Source organism: Cheilinus undulatus, linkage group 22 (assembly GCF_018320785.1).
Source record: "Cheilinus undulatus linkage group 22, ASM1832078v1, whole genome shotgun sequence".
In the NCBI taxonomy this organism is placed as follows: Eukaryota; Metazoa; Chordata; class Actinopteri; order Labriformes; family Labridae; genus Cheilinus; species Cheilinus undulatus.
The window spans coordinates 32023636-32049306 of NC_054886.1; the positions used below are offsets into that span (position 1 = coordinate 32023636).

The window sequence follows — 25671 nt, forward strand, 5'->3', positions numbered from 1 at the left end:
TGTTAATTTAGGGCAGCTGTGGCATAAACCTTACTTTGGTTAGGGTTAGGGTGGTCTAATTTGTTAAGCACTGTATATTTTATTGGTGAAAGAGTGAAAATACACAGAACAGTAACAAGAAAACACAACAAACATGCACAAATACAAAGAAAACAAAACCAAACAGACAAACAAATTAAATCAAGTGATTAAGAATATGTAAACAAACAGACATTATTATGGCTTGGTGTTGGATAATCCATGGTGTGCTAAGTTGTCCTGGCTTACACAGTATATATTACTCAAGTCTTGTAAGTTAAGGGGAATGGGAGACGGCTATAAAGAAAGTATAGTTGTCCTGCAAATAAAACAAAATAATAAAAAGTGTGTGTGTGTGTGGGGGGGGGTGGGGGGGGGGTAATATTAATAGTAATAATAGTACTAATAAAAGTAAGAATTATTATAATAGAATAACAACAATGATAGTGGGCATACAATAACAGCACACTTACACACCGCCATACACATGTATCAAGTTGCGTTTAATTTTCCTTTTATTCAAACAATATGTAAATTTTTGGGCCATGAAAGGACCGAGGGTTTCATGAAAACTTTACAAAATTTCAGTGTTTACACTTCCACAATGCCAACATGTTTTCATATTTCTGGCCAGGAAGCTGATAGTTTTAATGACAGCTTTTTAATGAAAAATTGCACAAAATTTCAGCGTTTACAAGAATTGTTGTTTCTCAGCCTCTCTAACATAGTAGGACATAAAACAACAAATATCTGGAAATTAAATCTTTAACTTTAACTGTAAACTGTTGGCATTGCACCCAAGTTAATTAACATTTTTAAAATAAGAAGGTTAAACCAAAGCTAGCATTCTTCTTCCATTATCATTGCCTCTAAAATAACTAAAAGGTAAAGAAATTCCTGAACCACACAGTGAAATAAATAGATTTAAATGCTCTGCTAATGCGACAGCTGTTACTCTTTATATTAACCCCTTAACGCCCATTGTCGCATATTTGATAAATACTTTTATGATACCGCTATCTAATCAATATGCTCAATAAATTACTCAAAAACTTTTGAATACAATCTGATAAATGATAAAAATGCCCTCAAATGGATTATCAGTTACCAAAAACACCTAATGAATAAAATGAGATACTAAAAATATAATTGCTATATTTTAATGGAAATTTGGATTTTTTAAAATTTCAGTAGAAAGTTAAATGAACATTTTGTTCCAAAAAAATATAATTTTCTGGCTATTATGTGTTTTCAGGCTTTAAGGGGTTAATATCAGCCATGTGACAATCTTTGGTCATTGGCAAATGATGAGGAGTAGTAGCAGCTGATTTAAAAGAAGAGATTAATGTTTGGGTAGGAGATTTGACCTGCTGGACAAACGAAAGAGTTTACAATACCGTTGACCACGACTTGGAGCTGCAGCACCGGCCAGTTTATGCTCCATCTCTTAGAAAAAACATGTTTACCTCACATGACAACCTCAGAAAATCAGAGAGATGAATTTAAACTGTCAGTTTTTGTCCTGTTGGACTCCAGTACAGCACAGATACACTGTATTAATCACTAAAATCAGAGATATTAATTCAAACTATCTGGTCAAAAATGAGAGGGAATGTTGGCATTGTGGGAGCTTATACAGTGAATGCTTTTTTTTTTTTTTTTTGCAGTTTTTCATGAAAATCTCCAGTTTCGGAGTGTATCTTAAACAGCCTTGAGTCTAAACAGGTTAATGAAATGTGAAATGAAGCTTTTTCCCTCTAGATTTATCTTCCACTGAGATGACCTGAAGCAAGTGTTGCAGTTTGAAGTGAAGCTCACATAGAATTGAAGGGTTAATCCAAACCTGACTGAGTAAGGTCAAACTGTGTGGGACATTTTAGCAGTTTGTCACTAGAAATGAGAGAGCAGGCTCAACAGGGGGGGTAGAAGAGGGGCAGTTTATGCCAGCAGAGGTGAAATAATGTGACTCATGTTTTCCTTTTCTCCTCTCTCTGCAGTCAGGGGCCTCTGTCGTCCATCAGAGCAGCCATCAAGAGAAGTGAGTATTCATCCTCGAGCCCTGAAGTTGTTTCTTCTCTCTACACTGTGCAGACATGCATCTTAATAGCTTTGAATGCTGGTATTGTAGCTATCCCTGTAGCTTTGTTTTAAAGATTGTGGTGAGTCTTTTATTTCAAGTAGTATTTGCGTTGTGTTGAGGAGAGGAGAAAGGGCAGGGTAGTTAGTTTAACAGAGCTTTGCAGAAATCTGAAGTCTGTTTGAAAAGTGGCCTGGAAAGTTAAAGTGGAAAATCTACTTTTGACCTTTTCATGGAGCAATAAAATCGCGCATGGCGGGGAGGGCGGCAACTCCCCAGACAGGACCGTAACCAGTCACCACAACGTTGAAGCCACTCGTTTGTCTCCTTTTGGTGCTTTAAGGACTATAAATACATTTTTTATGCACAATGCACAGAAATAATAGGAACAAAAGTCTGCAGCTGCAATTTTTGGACTCTTAAAAGCAATGATGGGAAGAATTTTCTTCAATCGTGCCTTAAATTTACAAACACATTCCTCTAGTTTACTGTTGTTAATTTGACTGCTGTTTTGACTAAAGAAGTGTTTCTGAACTGGTGTGTCAGGACCCAGAAGAGGGTCGATGAGCCATTTTCTGTGAGTGTCCGGCAAAACAACCGAGTCAAGAAGTCTGCAAGGCACTTTTTAAACATGTTTGATTTGCTCTGTCTCTTTTCTCTGACAGTTTAAGGTCCTAACTGTTCTTTTATTCAGTAAATAAAAGAATTAGTCTGAAAATGTCTGAAATTTTGAGCACATTTAATCCACTGTTTCAAAGTCCTCTAGGTTTGTTGAACTTTTTCAGTCTCCTCTTTTACCAAAGTTTCGCTGTAATCAGAGTGTTGCATGTTGGGTAGGATGTTTGTAAGCGTAATAAACTCTGTTTACAGCTTAATTCACTGTAGATTCTTCTGTGGCTGATTTTACTTCTTCCCAGAAGCAGAATGATGCTTATAGTGGAATAATAAAAAAAAAGAGCTCATTCTTGCGACATGCTTTCATAATTACAGATGCAGGAGGGATTGGAAACACTCTTCCTATCTTTATAAACAGATGTTTTCTTCAGTGTCTCTTTGTTAGAGGTTCTGTCTTGTTTTACAGCAGGATTTCTCTGTTTAAAGTCTTTCATTTCTGTCAGCCTCCAACAGGTCGACGTCTTTGTCCGAGTCATCCAGAGACAGAGAGCGAGACAGGGAAAGAGACAGGAGGTAAGAAATGCTGCAAAATTATAACTACGTAGAATTATTTTAGCAAAAACAACCCCAAGATAGGAATCTAAGGGTGCTTTCACTCCTGAATCAAAAGAATGTTCCTTCTTTTGCTCAGTTTGGACGTATGTGAACATGACGATCAAACTCTGTTCAGAACAAAACAAGCGAGTTAAGATCTCTGGGAGAGGTGGGCTTGGCTCGCTTTCAGTGGAACCCTGGAGCGGTTTGTTTGCAGAGAGAAGTAATCGACCCAGCAACTGGAAGAAATCACTGTCAGACTCATCACTTGGCCAGGCTAGGCAGTTTTAATTATAGCTGATGATAAAATAATGGGAATAATCACAACATCCAACAAGGACTTTGCACCACTTTTGTTGCTTGGGCAGTAATTACCATAAAAACAGGAACAGGCTAATGTTCCTCACAGTCTGGTCAGCAGAGCATCACAGGATTTGACAACATTGACTGGTTCAACAACTGATTTATTTCCCAGAGTTTTATCCAGCTCAGTGAACACCAGAACCTCCACTTTTATCAGCTGGTCTCTACTTTTACATCCTGCTGTCAGAGCTAAATGAATTAATGAACCCTTTTGTTTTCATTTTCATTAAAAACAACAAAACAGCAAACCAACTCCTGAGCCACAGCCTGAAAATGCTCCGTTAATGCTAACAGCTGTTAGCATTACACCAGCCCTACAAAAAGTTAAAAGTCAAAAACCTGATCTGCAAACCCTGATATTATAACATCTGATAAACAGTCTGCTTACAGGGGAAAAAGCTTTCCTCCATGAACATTCAAACACAGCCTGCGTAGCTTACATAACTCCGTAAGCTCCATTGGCTGCATCAGCTATGTAGATAACAGAGCTACACAGCTAACGGGGCCAAAGCTAAGCTCACTAAGCAGCCATGAACGCTATGTAAGTATGTTATCTACGTACCTACGTAAGCATAGCTATGCTAGCTTTAGCTACATAATATAAACCCAGATTAGACCTGTAACCTTTTTCTGTTTTCTGTTTGCAGTGTGGTTATTTCATGAATGAAACTGCCAGACTGTTTATTAATAAAGTTGAATTTAAGAAAAAAAAATCGAATACGCTGTATCAGTATTATGACATTTCTGAGGTATACGGCGTCTTGAAAGAACAGTCTGTTAGAGCTGTCATCATAGAATGACCACGATGTGGAGCTACAGCACTGGTTATTTCATTCTCCATCTCTTCAAATCAACATGTTTACCTTACATAAAAACCTTGGGAAACAGGGCTGCTAATTTAAACAGTCTTATTTTTTGTCTATAGCCTTCTATATCACAGAGACACCATTTAAATAACTAAAATCAGAGATATTAAAATACACTTTATGCTTTTCTGGTCAAAAATGAGAGAAAATGTTGGCATTGTGGGGGTGTTGCATCAAAAGAAGTTGGGATAAAAAACAGAAGTTTTGGCCATGATTATTAAAACTGTTAATCTCCAAACATTACAACTCATCAGACATTTCTTTAACAAAAACTAACCATAGAATCATTAACAAAAAAACATCATTAAACATCAGTTAACATGATCACAACACTGACGGAACGCTGAAAGCCGCTCCATTTGATGAGTTTTTTTACTTCTATCTCAAAAACTTTTGATAAACATGCTCATCTCTCCAAATGTTGATGAGGCGGTTGACCTTTTTGCCGATTCAGGTCAACCCACAGCTCTTTTTGTTGGTAGTTAGCAGGCTAACTGGCTTTACAGGCCAAGTTTGGCTAGGGGACTATTAAAGGCATTTGTTTACATACACAGAGGGAAAGGCAGGCTGTGACATAAAGGAGAAAGGGCAGAAACAATGGATCATTTTATCATCTGAAAGGGAACGAAGCAAAGAACTACAGGTGAAAAGCACCTGAGAGGGAAGTGACAGGGAGAAGCTGCAGAAACGGCCCAAACATTAAAAAAAAAAGTAAATAAATTTCCTGCAAAAAAGCTGTGATTTTTGATGTTTATGCTCTGTTTTTAAAAATATGTCAGGAAAAAGAGGACACATTTTTAGTCAACAAGCATGCGTGACCACTCCGGTTTACTGTAAATAAACCTCATTGTAAGAATTCACCAGGCATGATAACAAACTGGAATGTTGTCCTGGATTAGAACCAGCGAATAAATTAATAACCCAGTTTTTAATCATTAATGTATTTGTCACCGTCTGCTACTTCCTTCATGTTTTGTGCTCAGTGTTTCCTTGGCACACAGAGTACATATTTACAAAGGTCAATGTGCCAAAAATAAAGATTAATTCCCCAAACTGTCTGCCGAGGAGCCTTCAAGTGCTACTGCTTTTGTTCGTGTAACTGTCCTTTAAAATCAGTATGTTTTTATCAATAATAAGTGTCTTCATCGCTTTAGTTTCATAAAAAGTCTGGTGAAAGACATTTTGCTCAAACTGTGCATATTTTGTTATTTCTCACTGACATAGCCATGAAAATTTGATCTAGTTAATGAAATTTTAAATCGGTTTACTGAGGAAACAGGAACAGTTGTAGGAAAAGCTGAAAATATTTTTCTGCCTTATGTTGTTTTTTCTTCTCAAAGAGGAAAACAAATCTCAGCGATGCTCTCCAGGGTTAAAAAACATGTCCTGTCTGCGTCAATATCTGTATTTCTCTGTCACTGACTTCCTGTTATCCTGACCTTGTTGCTAGGCGACCAGAGATCACCATCCTGTCAGCGGAGCCACTGGCCTCCACATCCTGGTTCCCTGGAGCTTCAGGAGGATTCCCGCCTCCCCCTCCTCCTGCCGCACAGATCTGGGGTCCCACAATCCCTCCGTCCATACAGGTAGGTCTGAGAGTGAGTGATGAGCGCTCAGGAATTATAAATATGGATACAATCCAGTTAATCAGATTTTATTTTCTGACATTGTGAATAGTTGTGCTTTGCTTCCTGTCCTGTCTGGTTGTATTATCATTTTGTAAAGAAAAATAAACTTTATTATGAAAAGAATGTGATTACCTCCACGCCTGTGAAACTGGTCAAAGACCGGTAAATGCCAGCTAATAGAACTGGTCTAGGACTTTCACTGTTTATATGAGTAGTGCAGACATTTTATATTTATCTCATGCTTTATTGTCCATTTCAGCGCACTTTGGTCAATCCATATCAGTCACAGTGTGAAATAAGTCCACCACTGCTCCTTTAGGTCTCATTTCACTTTAAAAAACTCAATCCGAAGTCATCCAAACCTTGTGATATCAAACATTTACCTTTTACTGTTCCCCTAATTTCTTTTTAATCCATAACAAGTTCCTTTTTCCACAGTATCTTCAACCTACTAGAAGTTCCTTGATTATTTTCAAAATAAAAGCAGGTCTGTATCCAAGCAGGAAGTCGGTTACCCTTAATTTAAGAGTCGTGTTTTTCAAAGTTAAATAACTTTCAAACCAAAACTGGTAGCCACTTGCTTGTTTTTTTCCTCTGAAAGCCCTCCATTGGGCCACTCTGATGAGGCTTTATATGCCGCCGTAGCTCATATAGAACGTTTCCTAGTGAGCCTGGAGCTTGACCTACTTACAAGGATCTTTAAAGATTAATCCACACCAGTAACTCCGACATTAAACATCTTTTTATCCATTTATGATACATTTTTCAGTCGTTTCTATAGCTAGCAGCTACAGTTGTCACCATATTATCTGTTTGTATCCCAGAATGCAGTGTGACTGGGCTGCGACAACCAATGGCAGGCTGTTCCGTTGGCACGTCATACTTTGCTAACCAGAGCATGTGCACAGGTTAAGGAGAAGAGCGTCTGAGTGACTCTTAATAAGGAGAAAGAGACACAGAGAGGCCATGACGTCTCCCTCAGAGTGACTGCAGACAGGAAATGCTTTAAATAATGGCTCAGATTCCCAAAAGCACAAGTTTTTTTGTGTGTGTGAAAATTTTGAAGACTTTTTGTCACAGAATGATTATGAGCACAATAAATACAAAAAATATGCTGTTTTATTGCATATGTCAGAAAAAAACAGAAACCATAAACTGTCACTAGTCGGGGTTGTTTTTACTGTTTCTTCTTTATATGTGTATGTAAAATTGGCTATTTTTGCTTTTTCCTCAGCCTCCTCCTTCCTATGAGGAGGTGATCAGGGAGAAGACACAGGAGCAGGTTCTCCTTCCGCCTTCCTCATCCTGCTTCCCCTCGTCTTCATCACGTCCAGTTTCTTCAATAACCATCGCCACACAGACTGATCAGGGATCTGCCCCCGATCCCCAAGACTCAAACGGTTAGTGGAAGAGAAATAAGGTTTTTTTTGTTTATATTTTTAAGTAAATAAATTTTCATGTTTTTGTGCAGTAAAGAGACCTGTCAGACCTCCACGGCCACGTCTCCCCTACCCTCCAAAACCATCCAGCGCTGATGATATCACCACCAGTGCCAGCCAATCAACATTCACCTTCATTAACGGTGACGGGACGCACGCTGCTGCTAACACGCACTGCTGCGACCTTCTCACTGAGCTCTGTTCGCCGTTAACGTCGACCTCTGGAGCTCAAACCGACCAATGGGATCAGTCTTTTCTTGCTGTTGATGTGACACCAGTTCCTTCTTCTTCACAAGTCCCATTGGAGCGTCCAAGGCCCCGCCCACGCTCCAGGCTCAGCGCTCCACCAGTCAGCAACGAGGTCAAAGTCCAGACGCTGGTGAAACTCCGTGACGACGGTTTGGCGACGCTAGCAGCTCGCCAAGGAGCTAACAGCGCTAACAGAGAAGTAAGCCAGGGGAAGTACCTCCAGGAGCTCCTCGAGGCCTTCAGCACAGACGACTGGGGCTTCCCTGAACGCCCCAGCGGCAGCAGTGGGAACAGCCAATCAGAGAGTGAGGAGGGAGACGAGGAAGAGGAGGACATGGCGACGCTGAGAGCAAGGATACAGGCGTTTGAGCAGCAGCAGCAGCAGGTGGCTGATGGGAGCTGTAGTGACACAAACAGAGACTTTGTTACAAAAAAACCTGAACCAAGACCACGCCCTCGCCTCCAACAGACCAAATCTGCCCCTCCTATTGTCGCCCCGAAGCCGAAGAACTTTTCACACTCCCCTAAACCGTCCACGAAAGTATTCTGGGAAGAATCTGAGGGATCAGTGAGCACTGACATTCTGAAAACAGCTGATTCCCCTTCAACAGACTCAACCCCAGAGCCTCAGACTACCCCTGAACCTGGACCAGCTTCAGTGCCACAGCCCTGCAAAAACTCTGAAAAACCCTTAATAACTCCAAAACCCCAGTCCATTCCAGAAGCCCTCCCATCTAGTACCCCTGTCCCTGCCCCGAGGCCCCCTCCACCCAAAATAACGCCCTCAGAACAGCAGACCAAACCTCCACCCAGACCTTCAGTGGCCCCCAGGGCCAGCCTAGGAGGTCCAATCCCGGATAAGAGCCCCACAGCTGGGCACACAACCCCGACTCTGCCCCCTAGACCCTCTGTGGAGGTCAGCAGTGGAGCAACGACAGAAAAAGCAGCTGAAGAGATGCAGGGCTCTACAAATCAAACTGGTGAGTGTAAACCTGAAGTATCTCTCTGTACTGGCTCCTACAGGCAGTGAAGAGGAACTGCAGTGAGACTTGGGGATTGTTTTTTTTTTAGCTTACTTACCATAAACTTTTAAAAATCATTTTAAATCAAAGGCAGGCGCCCTGTACTGGCTGGGGCATTTCATTAACAAACCAAAGTCTGTGGGGACTGTGGTTCAGCGGTAGAGTCTGTTTCTCTACTGGAAGGTTGGGGGTTCAACCCCCTGCTCTTGAAGTCACATGTAGACATGTCTTTAAACCAGATACTAGCCCAGTCATATGTAGGGTTAGACTTCATGTTGCGTTCCTAAAATTTCTAAATCTAATGTAACGATATGTTCTAAAAAGTTTGAGGGGAAGCAGTGTTAATTTCATTGACTAAAGCTATGACTGAGATTTTAGTTGGCCAACTTTATTCCTTGTGGAAGACCAGACTCAAAAATGAACCTGTGATGACAAACTGACAAAAAATTAAATTTAGTTTAGACTAACATGTTAGTGCTGGACTTTTTACATTTAGACTCATTTTATTTGTCCACGGAGAGTAAACTCAGAAAAACACAAGCAGAGATCAGGCAGAGAAAACTGAAAATATATTGGTATTTGCTTCAGTATATTTCAAAGAATTAAAGTGCATGAATATCAGTGTTTTACATCAATATTAACTCTACAATATTGTTAATTAAACTTTACAGAAAATCATTGTGTTGACTAAGAATAATGACTAAAATGAAATGACTATATATTTATTGATTAAACTGGAATAAAATGTTTTTAGTTCTCCTCAAATAAAACTTAAGATTGAAAATTACTTTAATGTATAATGACTTAATAGGATGGGTCCAGAAAAATAAGTATTCATTTATTTAGGAGGAATAGTGTCAGAATTTATGAGATCCTACAGTTGAAAAAATTACGAGAAACTAAGCTCAGCTTTTTTTTAGTTTAAAAAATCATACATTTATAAGAACATGCTAAATTTTTTTGAAATTATAAAATCATAACTTTATGCAGAAATGAACTAATGTCAAACATTAAGATCTGTTTTTGTTTTTTTGTACAAAACATAAACAATGATTCCCATCCCACAGGTAAGCCCTACCCGTTACACCGTTTATAATAATCAGCAAAATCTCAAACTCAACAATCAAACAAAAAGGTGCAAATGGGCTACTTAAACTTATTTTTAAATGAAAATTCAAAAGATACAGTATAAATTTTTTAATTTACATTTTTTAGATTTTAAAGTTGTAAATGCACAAGAAACCAAACAGAATTTTGAATTTGAGGGAAAAAAATCAGTGACAAAAGCACTCAAAATTTTTGAGATTACAAATTTGTATTTATATGAAAACCCAACTCAGAATTTTTGAGTTTTAAAATATGTGCATTTATTATGAATACTATTAAGTAAAAAAATATATAAATTTTGACTTTATGAACTCAGACATTTTAAGTTTATAAAGTCTTAGATTTACAAAAAACAAACTGAAAACAGGGATTAGATAACTCCATTCTACTTAAATGTGTCCTCTAAGTTAAGATGATGTGATGATTCTGAGCTAAAATCACAAATACCTCCTTATTGATCAATCCCAGTAAATTATGATTTGAATAAACTCTTAACTGCAGTGCTTGTGCAAAGATTTTCTGATTTTCTTCACTGGTTTTTGACTATGTTACCTGTAAATTTCTGACTTTCTTAACTCGAAAATTTAAGTTTTTCTTATAAAAGTAACAGCCTGCCTTTATTTAACTTGTAAAATGAGAATGAATCTAAAAAGGCATTTTAATCTAGTCTAAACTAAATTTAAAATAGATGCCAACATTAACGATGGAAGTAAGATGACATCCAGAAATCCCCCGGCTCAGCCCTATAAAGCTCAGAAAACCCCACAGGAGCACCCAACCCACAATCATAACAACCTAAAACTTCAACAGGTGTGATTAAGATCTTTTAAGATTCATCCTGATGTCCTCAAGTTTGCATCAGAGATGCTTAAAAAAATAAATTCTATCAAAGGTGTCAGACCGTTTCAGGTAGTTCCTCTCAGAAAACACTGTCCCAACCCTCAACTGTTTAAACCATTGAGATCACGATGAACACATAAGGTGAATAATCAGGCTCACCCTGGGGGGTTCCTGTGACAGCAGCCCTGGCTGTCTTTAAAACCAGTTATTTAAACGCCTGCAGGAATGTGAGTCAGCATGTAGGCGCTCATTCAGACTGATGTATGCTGAAACATCATTTGACAGATGATACCAGAGAAAAGTGTCGACGCTGACGTTTGAAACACTCCTCTGTTTACCCTGAAACCTCTCTCTGTGACGCTGCGGTTTCTGATGCCTCCATGCTGACAGGGCAACAGTTTCACTGTAAAATGAAACAAAACAGATTATCATAGGAGGAAGTGACTCTTCTTCTCTGTCCTAAATGTGGCAGATAATCTACATAAGCATCATTAGACAGGGCTTTCTATGGTAAATCTGCAGAGGCATAACAGATTTAAAATGACAGAAAATCTCCTAACAGTGATACTCAACGTGTGGCTCTGGAGCCAAATGTGGCTCTTTTGTGATTATTTGTGGCTCTTTTATGTCTTAATTTAAATCCTTTTTCCCCCAGAAAACCTTACCAAAGGGAAACCTTTTTGGTGTTTTTCACCATTTTTTGCCACTTTTATCCCAATTTTGACCATTTAAGCTACCCTTTGCCATTAAATACCAATTTTTCCATACTTTTTGCCAATTTTTGACACTTTTTTTGCATATTTTCACTCATTTTTTTCCACCTTTATCCTATTGCCCTTTTCACCATTTTTCTCCCCATTTTCACCCATTAAAGCTACATTTTGCCATTAAATACCACTTCTTATGGGTAATTTTATACCATTTTTGCCCTTTTTCACCATTTTTTGCCACTTTTCGCCATTTAAGTTACCTTTTGCCATTAAATACCACTTTTTTTTGCCAATTTTTACCCTTTTTTTCTACAACTTTTTACCCATTTTTTGCCACTTATATCCCAAATTTGCCCTTTTTCAACATTTTTCTCTCTATTTTCACCCATTTAAGCTACCTTTTGTCAATAAATACCACTTTTTTCCTACTTTTTGCTCTTTTTAGTCACTTTTTTGCCACTTTTATCCCATTTTTGCCCTTTTTCATCACTTTTCACCTGTATGAGCTATAATACCACTTGTTTCCTATTCTTTGGCCATTTTTACCACTCTTGACTGCTTTTTGCCCATTTTAGTCACTTGTCACTCATTTTTTGCTGCTTTTTTGCCACTTTTGGCTATTTTTTTCTACCTGTAACTCATTTTTTGTCACTTCTCACCCTTTTTGCTACTTTCTTACCCTTTTTCCACGTTTTCCTCCCCATTTTTACCCCTTTTCCCCCATTTTTGTTGCTTTTTGACCATTTTTGCCTCCTTTAACTTATTGTTATCGCTACTTCAAGCTTTTTTTTTTTTTTTGCCACTTTTCACCATTTAGATTGTGTCTCTTACAAAGATATTTTTCAACTATTTGGCTCTTTGGTTGAGTGACACTGTCCTAACACATACCTCCTATAGAAAGTTTTACCTCATTCATGTCAATTAATTTTTTATTTTATCTTTTTTTTTTTTGCTGAAAGTGTGGATAAGTTTTGCATTCATTTCAGTTTTCATGCTAGTATACAAAAACATGTAATCTGCTGATTTTGATGAGGCTAAAAAATAAACAGTTTTATTGTTTTATCACTTTTTAAAGAGTTCTTTTTTTTGTTCTTTGTTTCAGTGAAAGTAGGAAGTGTTCGTCCGGGCATCCCGGCCAAACCAGCGGCTCTGTCGTCTCTCCGCAGATCGAGTGGTAAGAGTGCATGTGTTCAAGCTCTAAGCTTGATGTAGATTCAGTACAATGGAGCATTTGAGAGCTTTCAGACACAAATCTTTCTCGCTCATTATACTGTAGAAGTATGCAAACATGAGGAGAGATTTTATGCTGTGTATGTGAGTAACAGAGGGGAGGGGGTGACTTTATTCAATCCGAACTCTGTGAAAGGAAAATGCTGCGATTGTGTGAGAGGAGAAAAAAGCCCTCACTGTTGTTGGAGCTGTGTGAGTTTGATGTATGCGTGCCATATTGTGTGTGTGCATGTGTCAGTGAAGTCATGTGATCTCTGAACTTGTCAGAAAAATCACATTATGCAACCAGCTAAGCTCTGAGAGATTAAAGCAAGAAGTCGATTATGAATTTGTGCATGTGGCTGACATTCTTCATGAAGCCTTAAAGATGAAAAAACCTGCAGTCATGCCGCCGTTACACCACTCTCATACTGCAGGGGAACAGTTTCTCCTTATGACAGCCTGTGCAGGCCTTACCTTTGACTCGGTTTTACCCCTATAGCCCACATCATCACTTTGAACCCCAAACAAAAGGACAGTATCTCCACAGAGAAGTGGGTCATCAGTATGTAGGTCAGCGGTGCACAACAACACAAGCTTCTGTTAGCCCAGGATGCTAACTGTGCAATTAGCATAATCTAATTAGAAGAGCATTCAATATTTTTATACAAACAAAAATTACAAACCTGCTTTTTGGAAATATACACTCATTCTGAATTTGATGCCTATAACACTTTCTCAAAAAAGTTGGGACAGGAGCAGGAAAAGACTGGGAACAACAGCTGGAGCATTCCACAGGTAAGTGGGCTAATAGGTAACAGGTGAAAGTACCATGACTGGATATAAAAGGAGCACTCCTGAAAGGCTCAGTCATTCACAGTGAGTGATGGCGCAAGGCTCTCCACTTTGTGAAAGACTGCTTAGGTAAATAGTCCAACATTTTATGAACAACAGTCCTGTTCCTGAATGTGCAATTGCTGGGAATTTAGAGATTTGGCCGTAATATCGTCAAAAGATTCAGAGAATCTGGAGAAATCTCTGCACGCAAGGGGCAAGGCTGAAAGCCAACTTGGGATGCCAGTGACTTTTAACCCTTCAGAAGATCATGCATGAAAAACTGTCATCATTCTGAGAGAGAGAGAGATGAAACAAGACTACATGTTTGAAAAGGAGCGAGGACTGATATGCATGCAGTCAAGACCTGTCTCCCTTCATATATGTAATGAAGCAGAAAAAGTACCAATGGAAACATTGCACTGTTGAGCAACTTAAGATAATTGTCAAGCAAGAATGGGAAAAAGTTCCACTTTGGTGCTTCAACAGTTATTGTCTGTAGTCCTCGAACACTGACTGTTGATAGAAGGAAAGGTGATGTTACACAGTGGGAAGCATGCTCCTGTTCCAACTTTTTTGGAACATGTTGTAGGCATCAGACTCAGAATGTGTACATTCAAACAATAAAGCTTATCAGTTTGAACGTTAAATATCTTGTCCTAGTGCTGTTTTAGTCGAATATAGCCTGAAAATTATTATGATTATTTTATCAAACAGAAAACACTGTATTCTGATTAATTCACATTTTCCTCAATATCCCACTTTATTTGGAATTGTTTTTTTTTTAATTGTTTAGCATCCTGTCCTGCAGCGGTTTTCCAGTGGTGTGGCGAGCCAAGTCTTGGTGTGCAATGGGAATATGTTCAACCATAAGCAATTACTACAACTAAACAATAACTTCAGTTCAGTCTGGACTCGTTGCTTTCATGCACATGACTGTTTATAGATCCCCCTGCCCTTCCTTGAGCCTTCAGGGAAACAACAGAATGACACTCATGAAGTCAGAGGCAGCATAAAGGAGGAGCTGGGGTGGAGGAGGGCTGTGTGAATGGCTTGTTGATGGAGCAGCAAAGCGTAGCCAGGCAAGAGTGGTTTAAATATGGCAGCATGAGAGTGATTTTTCGATAGTGTGCTGAATGAATGAATAAGCTTCTGTCAGCTGATGAGGGTTAGCGAGATCAGCTGATCTCAGGTATATGGCAGTGCTTGCCTCTGTGGCCTGCCTGGATTTACTGTAACACTCAAGAGGCCGTTTAACGAAATTCAGCCCAAAACATTTGGCAGTATTATCATTAAAACTCCTGATATGACTTATAGTTTAAAAGAAGAGCGCCAGCACAAGAATTGCCGGCTATATTTGGCATTCTTTCAATAGTTTCAGTTATTCTCCTTACAAAAATATCAAATGTTTGGGGTTATAGCTTCTTAAATGTAAATGTTTTCTCTCATTCTTTGATATTTTTGAAGTTAATGAAGATATTTTGAACTTTGGACCAATGTTGGAACCAAAAAAGTTGTTGGAGAATGTTACTGTAGGCTCCTGGAAACTAGTAAGCATTTTAAAGATTTTCAGAGACATTTGCGGTCTTAATGTAAATATCTGCGATAAATAATGTCAGACTCTATCCTCCTGCAGCTCCAAATCTGGCTCCTAAACCCACTGGGATCTCTCCAACATCACCAGATCCAAACCCTGTACCACCCAAACCAGCAGCTGCTGCTCCAGCCTTGGCCCCCAAACCTTTAGGACCAACTGTGGGCGTCAAACCCCTGACACCAACTCCAGCTCCAGCTCCAGCTCTGAGGAAAGGCCCCGTAATCCAGAACAGACCAGAAACTACCAGCACCGCTAACACAAACCCATCAGATCCTCCTCTGCCGCCACGGTAAGAAAGAAAAACTCTGTAGAAAGATGAAATACAGCTATGGAAAACTAAAGGGGGCTATTTTTAGCTTTTTATGATAAATGTAAAGTGTGTTAAGCATGCTGCTGTTCTCTTTTTATTTCTATTAAATTTCAAATTAATTTTTTGTCTTGTTTGATTTCATTTTTACTTGTTTTGTCGTATTTTAGACCTTCAAGTGTGAAGCTCCTCCCACTTCGTCCTCCTCCTATCAAGGCCATCCCTGGTCGACCTCCTCCTCCAGCTATCTCCTCCACTTCTTCAACCACCCAGCTGATTCCACCTCCATCTAAATCTAGTCCAGCCCCCTCCGTCTCTACAGCCCAGTCCTCTACTACTCCCTCTGCTCCAGCCAATCAGATTCAGTCTCAGAAGGCGTCAAAGAAAGGACCGCCTCTTCCTCCCCGTCCCAAACCAGGACACCCGCTCTATAACAGCTACACAGTAAGAACTCAAACTTACATGCTCTTTCAAAACTGCTGTAGATCTGAGATATAAAGGGTGTCTCTCCTCAGAAGCAGGAAGTCTTGATCGTGCTGGATGATCCGAGTCCCTCAGAGCCTCCGTCAGGGCAAGGGAGGAGCCAAACCACCGTCACTCCACTCATCAGCCAATCCCAGTGTCTCCTGGACCTCGACGACCAACCAGAGCCGGCTTCAGATCAGGACAGCCAATCAAAACCTGCTCTGGAGGATCTCAGCCTGTCAGACTCACAGGTTGGAGAAGTTTATTTACATGTTTATATGTGATACATGTCAATTCTAGCATTTTTTATCTATACAGCAGCATGTAGGGGTGGGGAGGCTTTCAGGAGATACTCACGTTAGGTAATCCACCGTGCCCGAGCATTTATGACCCCCAAAGAATGGGTGATCTATACCTGAACTCTTCTTTGGACCTGGCACAGTTTGAGGCACAGCATGGTACCGCTGCTCACATATGAGCACCAATATTGGTACGCAGCGTGAAGATGCCGGAAAAACTTACTGCAGAGAAAGATTTATTGTGTAACTTCAGAATTAAATCCCTTTAAACTGAGTGGCAGTGGGAGTCCATGCATCACTTCCTTCAGTCGCAGCAGTGTGAGCTGGTCCGCTTTTAGAACATTGCAGGACGTCCCGTCATGAGCTGTTGCAAGTTTCAGCTTGTCTCGTCGTGTGTCTTTGGTCTGAACTGGTCTGCCCTGAATGACTCAAGAGAAGCCACAAACTGAGTCATGTTCAGAAATATATGCTAACTTTAATTGTAGTTACTGTGTCAGTAAAGTAGATGGGTACCGTTATAGTCCAAGTCCTAAAACACCCACCCCTCAGTATTTTTCTCCCACAGAGTAACTTTTCTGGTCTGTAACTGTGAAGGTTAAAAGTTTTGTTTTCTTTCTTCATCAGTCCATCCTTCCTGTACTGACTACGGAGCAGAAAGAGCAGCCGGACTCTCCTCCTGTCAGGTCAGAAACACAGCATGAAATCCTGCAAACCGAGCCTTTAACTTTGGCAATAATAAGAAAACCTTAACCCTTTATTCCACATTTTCAGCGGCCCTCGCTGCGTTGCCCTGTTCGATTACGAGGGCGAGGAAAACGACGAGCTCACCTTCTCTCAGGGTGACGTCATCGCCCTCCTGGAGCTCATGGGGCAGGAGTGGGGACGGGGCCAAATCCACGGACGAGTCGGGATTTTCCCGCTGAATTTTACCGAGGTGGTGGAGCCGCTGCAGCAGGAAGACACGGCCAAACCAACGTCAGCTGATACAGCGGTGTCCGAGAAGACTGGTGAGGATGGAGATCCTCTTAGACTCTGCTTTAACTGATTTATGCTTGATTGTGTTGTAGTGCTCTCACATCAAAGAAAAACGCTTTTACCAATATTTTTATTCTATTTTCTAACATTTCCAACAAATCAAGTAACTTCTGTATGTAGCAAACAGCACAGGCAGACCTTAAAATTATAAGATCATACCACTATCAGACAACTTTATTACATTTATTTAAGTTCCTAGAGCAGGGACATCAGACTCACAGCAGGGGCCAAATCCTGAATTTGAGTCTAACCTGAGGGCCTAACTGGGTCAAAATTTCCAATTATTAACCAATTATAGGGAAAAAAACAGTCACATTGATGATAAATATTTTTGAGATTAAAAAAAAATCAAAAGTTAAAATCATGATTTTTAACAGTTAAAGTACAAATAAAATTCAAAATTGTTAGTTTAAATGCAAAATATGAGATAAATTTCAAAACTGTAGGTTAATTTTTGTAATAACAAAGATCAATAATTGGGAATAAAAGTTATATTTAGGAGTTTAAAAGGTCAAGATGCAAGAAAAAAAATTCTAAATCAAAAGTTCCTAAGTTGAAATATGAGATAAAATTAAAAATATGAGATAAAATAAAAAATATTGAACTATAATGATCCAAAGATGGGATAAAAATTTAAGATTTTAAATCGAAAAGTTTAATATTTGGGATTAAAATTCAAATTCATAAGTTTAAAATGTAAAAATATGACTTTAAAATGTACATTGTCAATCCAAATGGTCAAATTATGATATAAAAAGTCAAAACCATAATTTTAATTCATAATTGTGAGATGCAAATTAGAAAATAATTAGAAAATGCATTGAAATTCTTTTATGTTCTTGTTTGTTTTTGCAGAATCAAAGATCTCACAGGATACAGAACCAGAGGTGAGTCTTTTTGACCACTTTTTTTTTATCAATGTCTGTATTTCTAACAGTCTTCTAAGTACATGTCTGATCTCCAGTAGTTATTTTCCTTTTTTGTTATTTAATCACTTGTTTATCCTTAGTCATTCCATTTAAGAATATTCCCTCTTACCCTCGTAATCTTTTTATCCTTTTTTACTGTATTTAATCTTTCATTCCTGTCTCTTGGTTTGTATGGCTTTAATGTTTTTATCTGGTGCTTTGTTCTCTTTATTTCTGTCATGTTTCTTAAATGTGTTGTCCTCGTTAGTCAATAGTCACTGGCCTTTTTAACCCTCACGTCTGTTTTCAGGTTAAAGAGTGGGCTGTGGCTCTGTTCGACTTCCCTGGTCAGACTGCAGAGGATCTTTCCTTCCACAAGGGGGCGCTGATCGAGGTGATGGAGCACGTTGATGCTGAGTGGAGGAGAGGACGCCTGGAGGGGAGGGAGGGGCTTTACCCCGCCGCCTTCACACAGACCCACCAGGGTAAAAACATGCCAACATCCACATGCTTGAACACAGAGCAGTTAAAAAGATGAAATATGGCTCTATAGTTTGTTTTATCAATCAGATTTTTTGTTTTTTATTGTGTTCTATTTTTGTGTATGTTTGTAATTACAACTGTGTTTACATTCTGATTTTGTGAAGAACTTTTAGATTAAGATTCACATGAACATCACTTCAGTATAAAGTAATAAAAGAGAATATTATAATAGTGAAGTATTAAAAAGTTTGTTTTTGTGTTAGTGTTGGTGCTTTCCTGAAGAAAAATTGTTTTTAATGTTCAAGTTTATATCAGGACACATGTTTTTTTTTTTTGTTTTTTTTTTTTTACATTTATTTACCTTTGTTTTCATGGGTTGGTCATGTGCTCTCTGATGTAATTACCAAAAAAGTGAGACTTGAAACCCAAAATACATCAGATATTGTTGACTAAATTCAATCGAGACCATGTCTTAACAAAGATTTATATCAAATATCTTTGTTGTTTTTCTGATTTTATTGTGTTTTTTTTTTTTGATGATTTTCCTCAAGAGTTGTATCAAGTTCAGAGATTGTAACTTCACAGAGACCCCTTTAAATAACTTGAGACATTTATGTTATTTAGTATGTTGCATGTTGTTTTAATGAGTGCGTCTACTGAGCTATCTAAATCTTTCATCATGATTGTGATTTTTTTTCTTTACAGGTCAGCCAATCACAGGCCAGCAGTCAGCACAGAGGGGCGTGGCCAAGTTTGACTTCACAGCAGAGGGTGAGGATGAGCTCACAGTGAAGGTATGTGATATGAGGAGTTATTTCCCCTGTTTTTTGTGGAATTTTTAAATTTAAAGCTCTGATATAAACAGGCCTGCTGTCTCTGGTCTGTTGTGTTTTGATTTAAATTTTTAGCATCTGATCTGATTTGAAAATGCACTTTAATCTGGACAGATTTGATCCCAGAATGCTAAGATTTTTACTTTTTTAAAGCTGCAGTTTGCATACATTGTTAAAAAAACACACACACACACACACAGGGAGGGTTTTCAGGCAATCTCAAAACTGTAGATTTTGTAAAATAAAGGAGTCAGGAGAAGTACACTGTAAAATATTCAAAACTCCAATCTGCTGATTTTTTTTCTACATCAATAAAGAAATGACAACTAAAGAGTCTTTTAACAGTAGAGCTGAGTTCTAATTTTACCTCAGATATTTCTAACAGTTTCAAAGCCAGAGTTTTGTATTAATTGACCTATAACTCCATCTTCCTGATGCCTGTAGAGGCGTGGCCCCACTAGACATTTCCAGGCTCTGTCCATTAAAGTTATATTTACATAAAAATAAGCACCTACACACACTAGAGATCCCAGAATGCTTTGCAAGTAGCTTGTGCTGCTAACCAGGAATGCCACTTTCTCCCTCATTATGTGAAATTCATCAGAGAAACCAAAAAGTTGGTGAACTGTAGTAGAGATTGGCCGGATCGGATCCATTCTCAGTATTTAAGTTATTTTTATACAGACGTCGGATTTAATTTAATAATAAACATTAAAAATGTACAGTTCTTTTATAGTGTTCGTTTTTCTCCACCCTCCTCCTGCAGGTCGGTGACATCATCACACAGGTGGAGTCCGTGGATGAGCAGTGGATTCTGGGAGTTGCAGGTGGGAAGCGAGGGATCGTGCCTAAAAACTATGTTTCTCTTCTTTGATGAGGAGTTTAAGAAAATGGAACTTTTGAGAGTTTTAATGGCTGCTCTCTGTGATCAGGAGGGTTTGATTCAAACTGGAGCTTTTTCTGCTTCATTCCAACATTTTAACGAGTCTTAATGTTTTCATACGGAGAGCTGCGTTGACCTGGATTATCTCATAAAACCTGGTCCGGAGTTTCAGTGTTGACCTGGATTATGTCATAAAACCTGGTCCAGAGTTTCAGTGTTGACCTGGATTATGTCATAAAACCTGGTCCAGTGTTTCAGCCTTTTCAAAGACTTTCCAGGAAGTTTTTACTGAAACTAAAGCATTTTGTTTGGATTGTTTTCTCGGCTTTTAACGCTAAAATGAAGACGACACAACTCTGGATTCATTCTGCTCTGATGCTCCAGAAGTGGAGGAACCTCTGCTGCCTTACTGACTGCGATCTTGTGTTGTTTTTTTTATTCCAGACTGGATTTTATCAACTCATTATGGCTCATAACTTTTTTTAAACAGCAGTGAACTGTCTTGAGCTCCTGCAGCTCTGCACCGATGTAAACAGATCATAAATATTCAAAAATAAGATTTAGATTTGTAAGAAGAGTCAAAGTTTGTCCTTCTGTCCCGTTTAATCCTGATGTTTCACAGATTTTAGTAAAAAGCTGCCAATCTGCAGAGTTTGAACTTTAAAACAGTCAACCCAGACATTCCTCTGGTTTCTTTTTTATCCTGAATAAAGACTGGAGGAAGGAGAAACCACCACTGTCACAAATCCAACATGTTCTGGTTTAAACATTTAAAATCACACGGTGCTGAAACAGATCCAGACAGATGAAACTGGACTGTTTCATTAAAACTTGATAAAGCAACAAAGAAGGTTTTTACACTCGTTTGTTCACGTCTCCTGCAGCTTTATGGACTTTTTAGACTGTTCAAATGTTTAGACATAAAAACTTCAGCTTTAGTTTTAGTTTCCTTCATCTGTTCTCGAGTTTTTATCATCATGTTTAATTTTGAAATGATCTCATAAACATCCGACACTACCAGACTGAATCTAAAGTCGTAAACTGAAGGTTAAAGTGTTTTTATTAAAGATCAATCATGGAGGTTTTCTCTAAACATGCTGTCAGCAGGTTAGTCATGGCGATGATCAGTAACTTTTATGGTTTTTCTCTGAAGTTGGTCGAGGTTTTTGATTGTTGTCCATTAGTCAGAGAAAGTCTCCTGTTTGATCTTAGTTCTGACGTTAACACTCTGTGTTTGAGAGAAAGTGTCGACACGAGAGAGATTTATAAAAGAATTTTAAGATATTTTATGTGTAACCAGACATTCCCTCTTTTTAATACAAATAAAACTCTAAGACATTTCAGCCGTGGTTTTCTTTGTTTTTACTTTCTGTGTGAATTTTGGTTATTATTTTACTTATTTTAATATCGTAGATCTTTATCGGTTTTATCTCTCTCTAAATAATCTGGTAGGAGTTTGACATGAAGATTATAATCTGTGTTGATGTAGCTTTCCCTATTAATACTAAGAGTAACAATGTTTCTCAATTCAGTAACTAGGACTGATAGTTTTCTAACCTGTTCATCATAAATTACTAAAATTAAGGTTATTTCTCACTAAGGTTGTCAAAATTCATGCTACTGCCATACTTTTATGATTTTTATACTCTTTCATTTTATTTTTTCTGTTTTTGATTTTTTTTTTTTTTAATGTTTCTGGTTTTATATATAAAAAATTATTTTATTGTAATTTGAATTCTAATCAATTCTGGGATTTTTTTTTTCATATATTTTTTGTTCTTATATTTCTAATTTTTTGGATTTTTATTAGATTCTCTTCAAAATTTATTCTTCTTTTAAATGCGGTCAGAGGATAAATTTTGAAGACATCCTTAGGTGAAAGCAGGGGTGTCTAAACTATGGCCCGGGGGCCAAATGCAGCCCTTGTCCCCTTTTTAATTGGCCCACAGCCAATTCTATAACATGAAAAATGTTCCACATTACAACATGAAGCTTGTGCTTAACTGTAGTGTATATTTAGACTGTTTTCTTATTGAATGACAAGTACGGTTTAGTGTTACCTTGGGGGCTCGTCTGGGATGGTAACATAACTATACTCATCTGTCAATAAGAAAACACACAAAAAAATAGTTTTTGAAGACGGTATGAATTTATTTGGACTAGTGTGTATTTTTTAGTTTCAGCACTAGGCAGCGCTACTGTTTTCTAAAACTAACACAAAAACACACGAGTCAGAGATGGCCAGCAGGTTAACATGATGCCTCTGCATCAGTTTTTATTTTCACAGTTGAATTTGATCTTTTCTGGTTCCAGGTCAGAGTTTTTTCTCTGATCCTGACAAACAAACGTTTCATATCAACACAGGTCACATTACAGATCAGCATTAGCATCAAAACATGGTTTTTAAACACTGCTCTTCTCCTCACATCATCCACTCCAACACCAGACTGCTTCCCCTGAAAGAATCTCAGAATTTCAAATTAAAACTCCAGAAAAGCCCAGAGAGTCCGGATTTCTTTGCATTAAAGGAGGGCGTAATTTGTTTTGGTGTCTTGTTTTTAAACTATAATCTGATATTTTAATTATCAATAGAGTCAAAGCACCACAGCATTAAAAACTCTAAAGATCTTCAAACCTTCATCAAAATAGAGCAAATATTGGGGGTCTAGGACCTCCATTTTTGTTGAAGAGGGATGCAAACTCCAAGGTTTCTTCCAGGAAAAGCAGCCCTGTTTGGTTCAGAATCCTATTTTCTCTACTGCACTTTATAAAAAACTCATTCCAGTTTAAAATGAGGCATGATGTGAAATGATCCCACAGACACACATGGACACTGCATCGGATAAACACAGACGAAGGGCCTAAAAAACCACAGCCACCCGGGTCAACACACGCTCAGATCCACAACAGAACCACGAGGATTGTCTTAAAACGCTGAACCATTTATCCTCAGACTAAAGCTGCATGCCAGACACTCAAATAAAAGAGTTAGGAAGATTTATTTCTGAATGTTTCCAGGTTGACACAACTCATAAGAATCTAATTCTGAGTTTGAGAGAGGGTGTTTATTTTGAGTTTTACCAGTCAAAACAGAGCTAACTGTTTTTTCTTCAAAGCAGATTACAACGGAGACGTAAAAGTAAATTAACTGGAAAAACTAGCACCAGGGTTCAGTGGAGGTTTGTGAATCTAGACTGGTTTCTGAACATTAGATTTCCTTGAAAGTTGACTTTAACAGCCTGTTAATGTTTGGATATAAGAATGATCTTACTTCTGATTAAAGGGTCAAAACAACGGTGGTTCCAAAAGCCTTCACATAACACTGAACAGGAAACATCTCGTGACCACTTCTGCTGACTTTCTGCAAGATTTACTTTCAAAAACAAACACAAAATGTTCCAAAAAAATCCTGTAAAAAAAGTGCTTTAAAAATATAATAAAATATTCAAAATGACTGGTGGAAGACAATAAAACAAAAACCTACCAGTAGATCTGATTTGTGCCAGGTGACCCCGGTGTGGTTGACCCCGGTGTGGCTGCAGCGCTAACATCTGAACCAAAGGCTCCTTTTTGGTTTAAAGCAAAAAGAATTAAGACTACTGGGCTCGTACAGGCATAGAAAGTCGAAGGCCGAGACACTGATTGAAGAGTTTGACTTCTGTTGGAAGTAAGAGCGAAAAACCGAATAGCAACTAATCATCGACATAACATGAAATATATCATTTATAATCTATCACTATATGATTATACAGAATCAACAAATCAAGTCTCATCCTGTCCTGGTTTTCAGAGAAAACCAGTTTGGATCAACAAGATCAGATTAAATATGACTTTAAAGTCAGATTTTTGAGATTTAGGTCAAAAATCTGACTTTAATCTCAGATTTAATGTCCAAATTCTAAGATTATAATTTTGAGATTTAAGTTAAAATACTGAAATATAAAACCAAATTCTTAGATTAAAGTCCAAGATTTAAGATTCAAGTCCAGATTTTTAGAATAAAGCCCTAAATCTCAAATAACATTTAAAATTCTGGGATTAAAATTTAAATTTTAAGATTATCGTCCAGATTTTGAGATCAAAGTCCAAATTCTGAGATTGAAGTCCAAATTTTGAGATTAAAGTGCAAAGACATAAAGTTGAAATACTTGGATTCAAATCCATAACTGGGATTAAAGGCAGAATTAAATTCAAATTTCTGAGATAACTTTTTAGATTATTAAGATTAAGGTCCAGATTCTGGGATAAAAATTCAAATTTCAAGATTAAAGTCCAATTTTTGAGATTAAAGCCCAGATTCCAAGATTAAAGTCCAAATTCTGAGATAAAATTTCAAATTTTGAGATTGAGATCCAAATTCTAAGATTATTGTCGAGGTTTTGAGATTAGATTCCAAATTTGAGATTGAAGTCCAAATTTAGAGATTAAAGTACAAACAGATTAAAGTTGGAATTCATGGATTTAAATTCAAATTTTGGGATTAAAGTTAGATTTAAATTCCAAATTCTCAGATTAAAATCCAAATCTTAGGTTAAATTGAAAATTAATCTTAGAACTTTAAAGTCAAATACTCTCTCTTTTATCTGACTTCAATCTCAGAAAAATCTCCTAATTCTGACTTTAAAGCCAGAACTCTGAGATAAGTCAGAATCTTGAGATTAAAGTTAGAATTTGAGGATAAAGTCAGAATTAATGGGGTTATTCTTATAATTTGGACTTAAATTCTAAATTTAGGCAAAGTCTGAATTCATCTCAAAATTTAAACTGAAATCTTGGAAAAAATCTCTGAAAATATGACTGTAATGTCAGAATAAAGTCAGATTATGACTTTAATCTCAGATATCTGACAGTTTCCACCAAGCTGCACTTCATTGTTAACTGGAAAACAGGTGCATGGCAGACTTTCAAAATAAAAGCTTAGTTTGAAGGCAGATGGAGATTCCTTATCCCCACAGACACAGAGAGAGTATGTGAGGAGCCTAAAGGAGCCAAATCTATCACGGTGTCACCAAACTCTTCATCAGCGGCTCAGGCCAAAGGTCAAGGCCATGGAGAGGTCGTGCTAATTTTAAAGGTCAAGATAAGGTCATAACACAACTGCATTTTTCCAACAGGTGCTTTTCAAGTTTAAAACAATGACCTCCTTCCCTAAACGCAGCCACACTCTAAAACTCCTCAGACGCTCATTCCTCAGGATTTCAGTTAAAAATGGAAATCAGAAACATTCACTCTTATTTACACACTCAGCTTTCCTTTATGTTCCTTTATATCAACAGACAACATGATGGAT

The 25671-nt window shown here is 37.9% G+C and overlaps 1 protein-coding gene across 2 annotated transcripts in view; it reads left to right on the forward strand.

Moving 5' to 3' along the window:
- Window positions 1–21724, forward strand: part of LOC121504591 (SH3 domain-containing protein 19-like) — a 45218-nt gene extending 23494 nt beyond the window's left edge. The window contains exons 3-17 of one of the 2 annotated variants that reach the window (XM_041779511.1): window positions 2016–2056; window positions 3214–3283; window positions 5984–6119; window positions 7396–7561; window positions 7633–8829; window positions 12631–12702; window positions 15208–15457; window positions 15646–15919; window positions 15991–16191; window positions 16864–16922; window positions 17011–17246; window positions 18130–18161; window positions 18493–18667; window positions 19371–19459; window positions 20265–21724. In XM_041779511.1, coding sequence (XP_041635445.1) covers window positions 2016–2056; window positions 3214–3283; window positions 5984–6119; window positions 7396–7561; window positions 7633–8829; window positions 12631–12702; window positions 15208–15457; window positions 15646–15919; window positions 15991–16191; window positions 16864–16922; window positions 17011–17246; window positions 18130–18161; window positions 18493–18667; window positions 19371–19459; window positions 20265–20372 — 3106 coding nt within the window. In that variant the 3' untranslated portion in view covers window positions 20373–21724. The remainder of the gene's footprint in view (window positions 1–2015; window positions 2057–3213; window positions 3284–5983; window positions 6120–7395; window positions 7562–7632; window positions 8830–12630; window positions 12703–15207; window positions 15458–15645; window positions 15920–15990; window positions 16192–16863; window positions 16923–17010; window positions 17247–18129; window positions 18162–18492; window positions 18668–19370; window positions 19460–20264) is intronic. The other variant, XM_041779512.1, reaches the window with a different exon arrangement.
- The last annotated feature ends 3947 nt before the right edge of the window (window positions 21725–25671 follow it).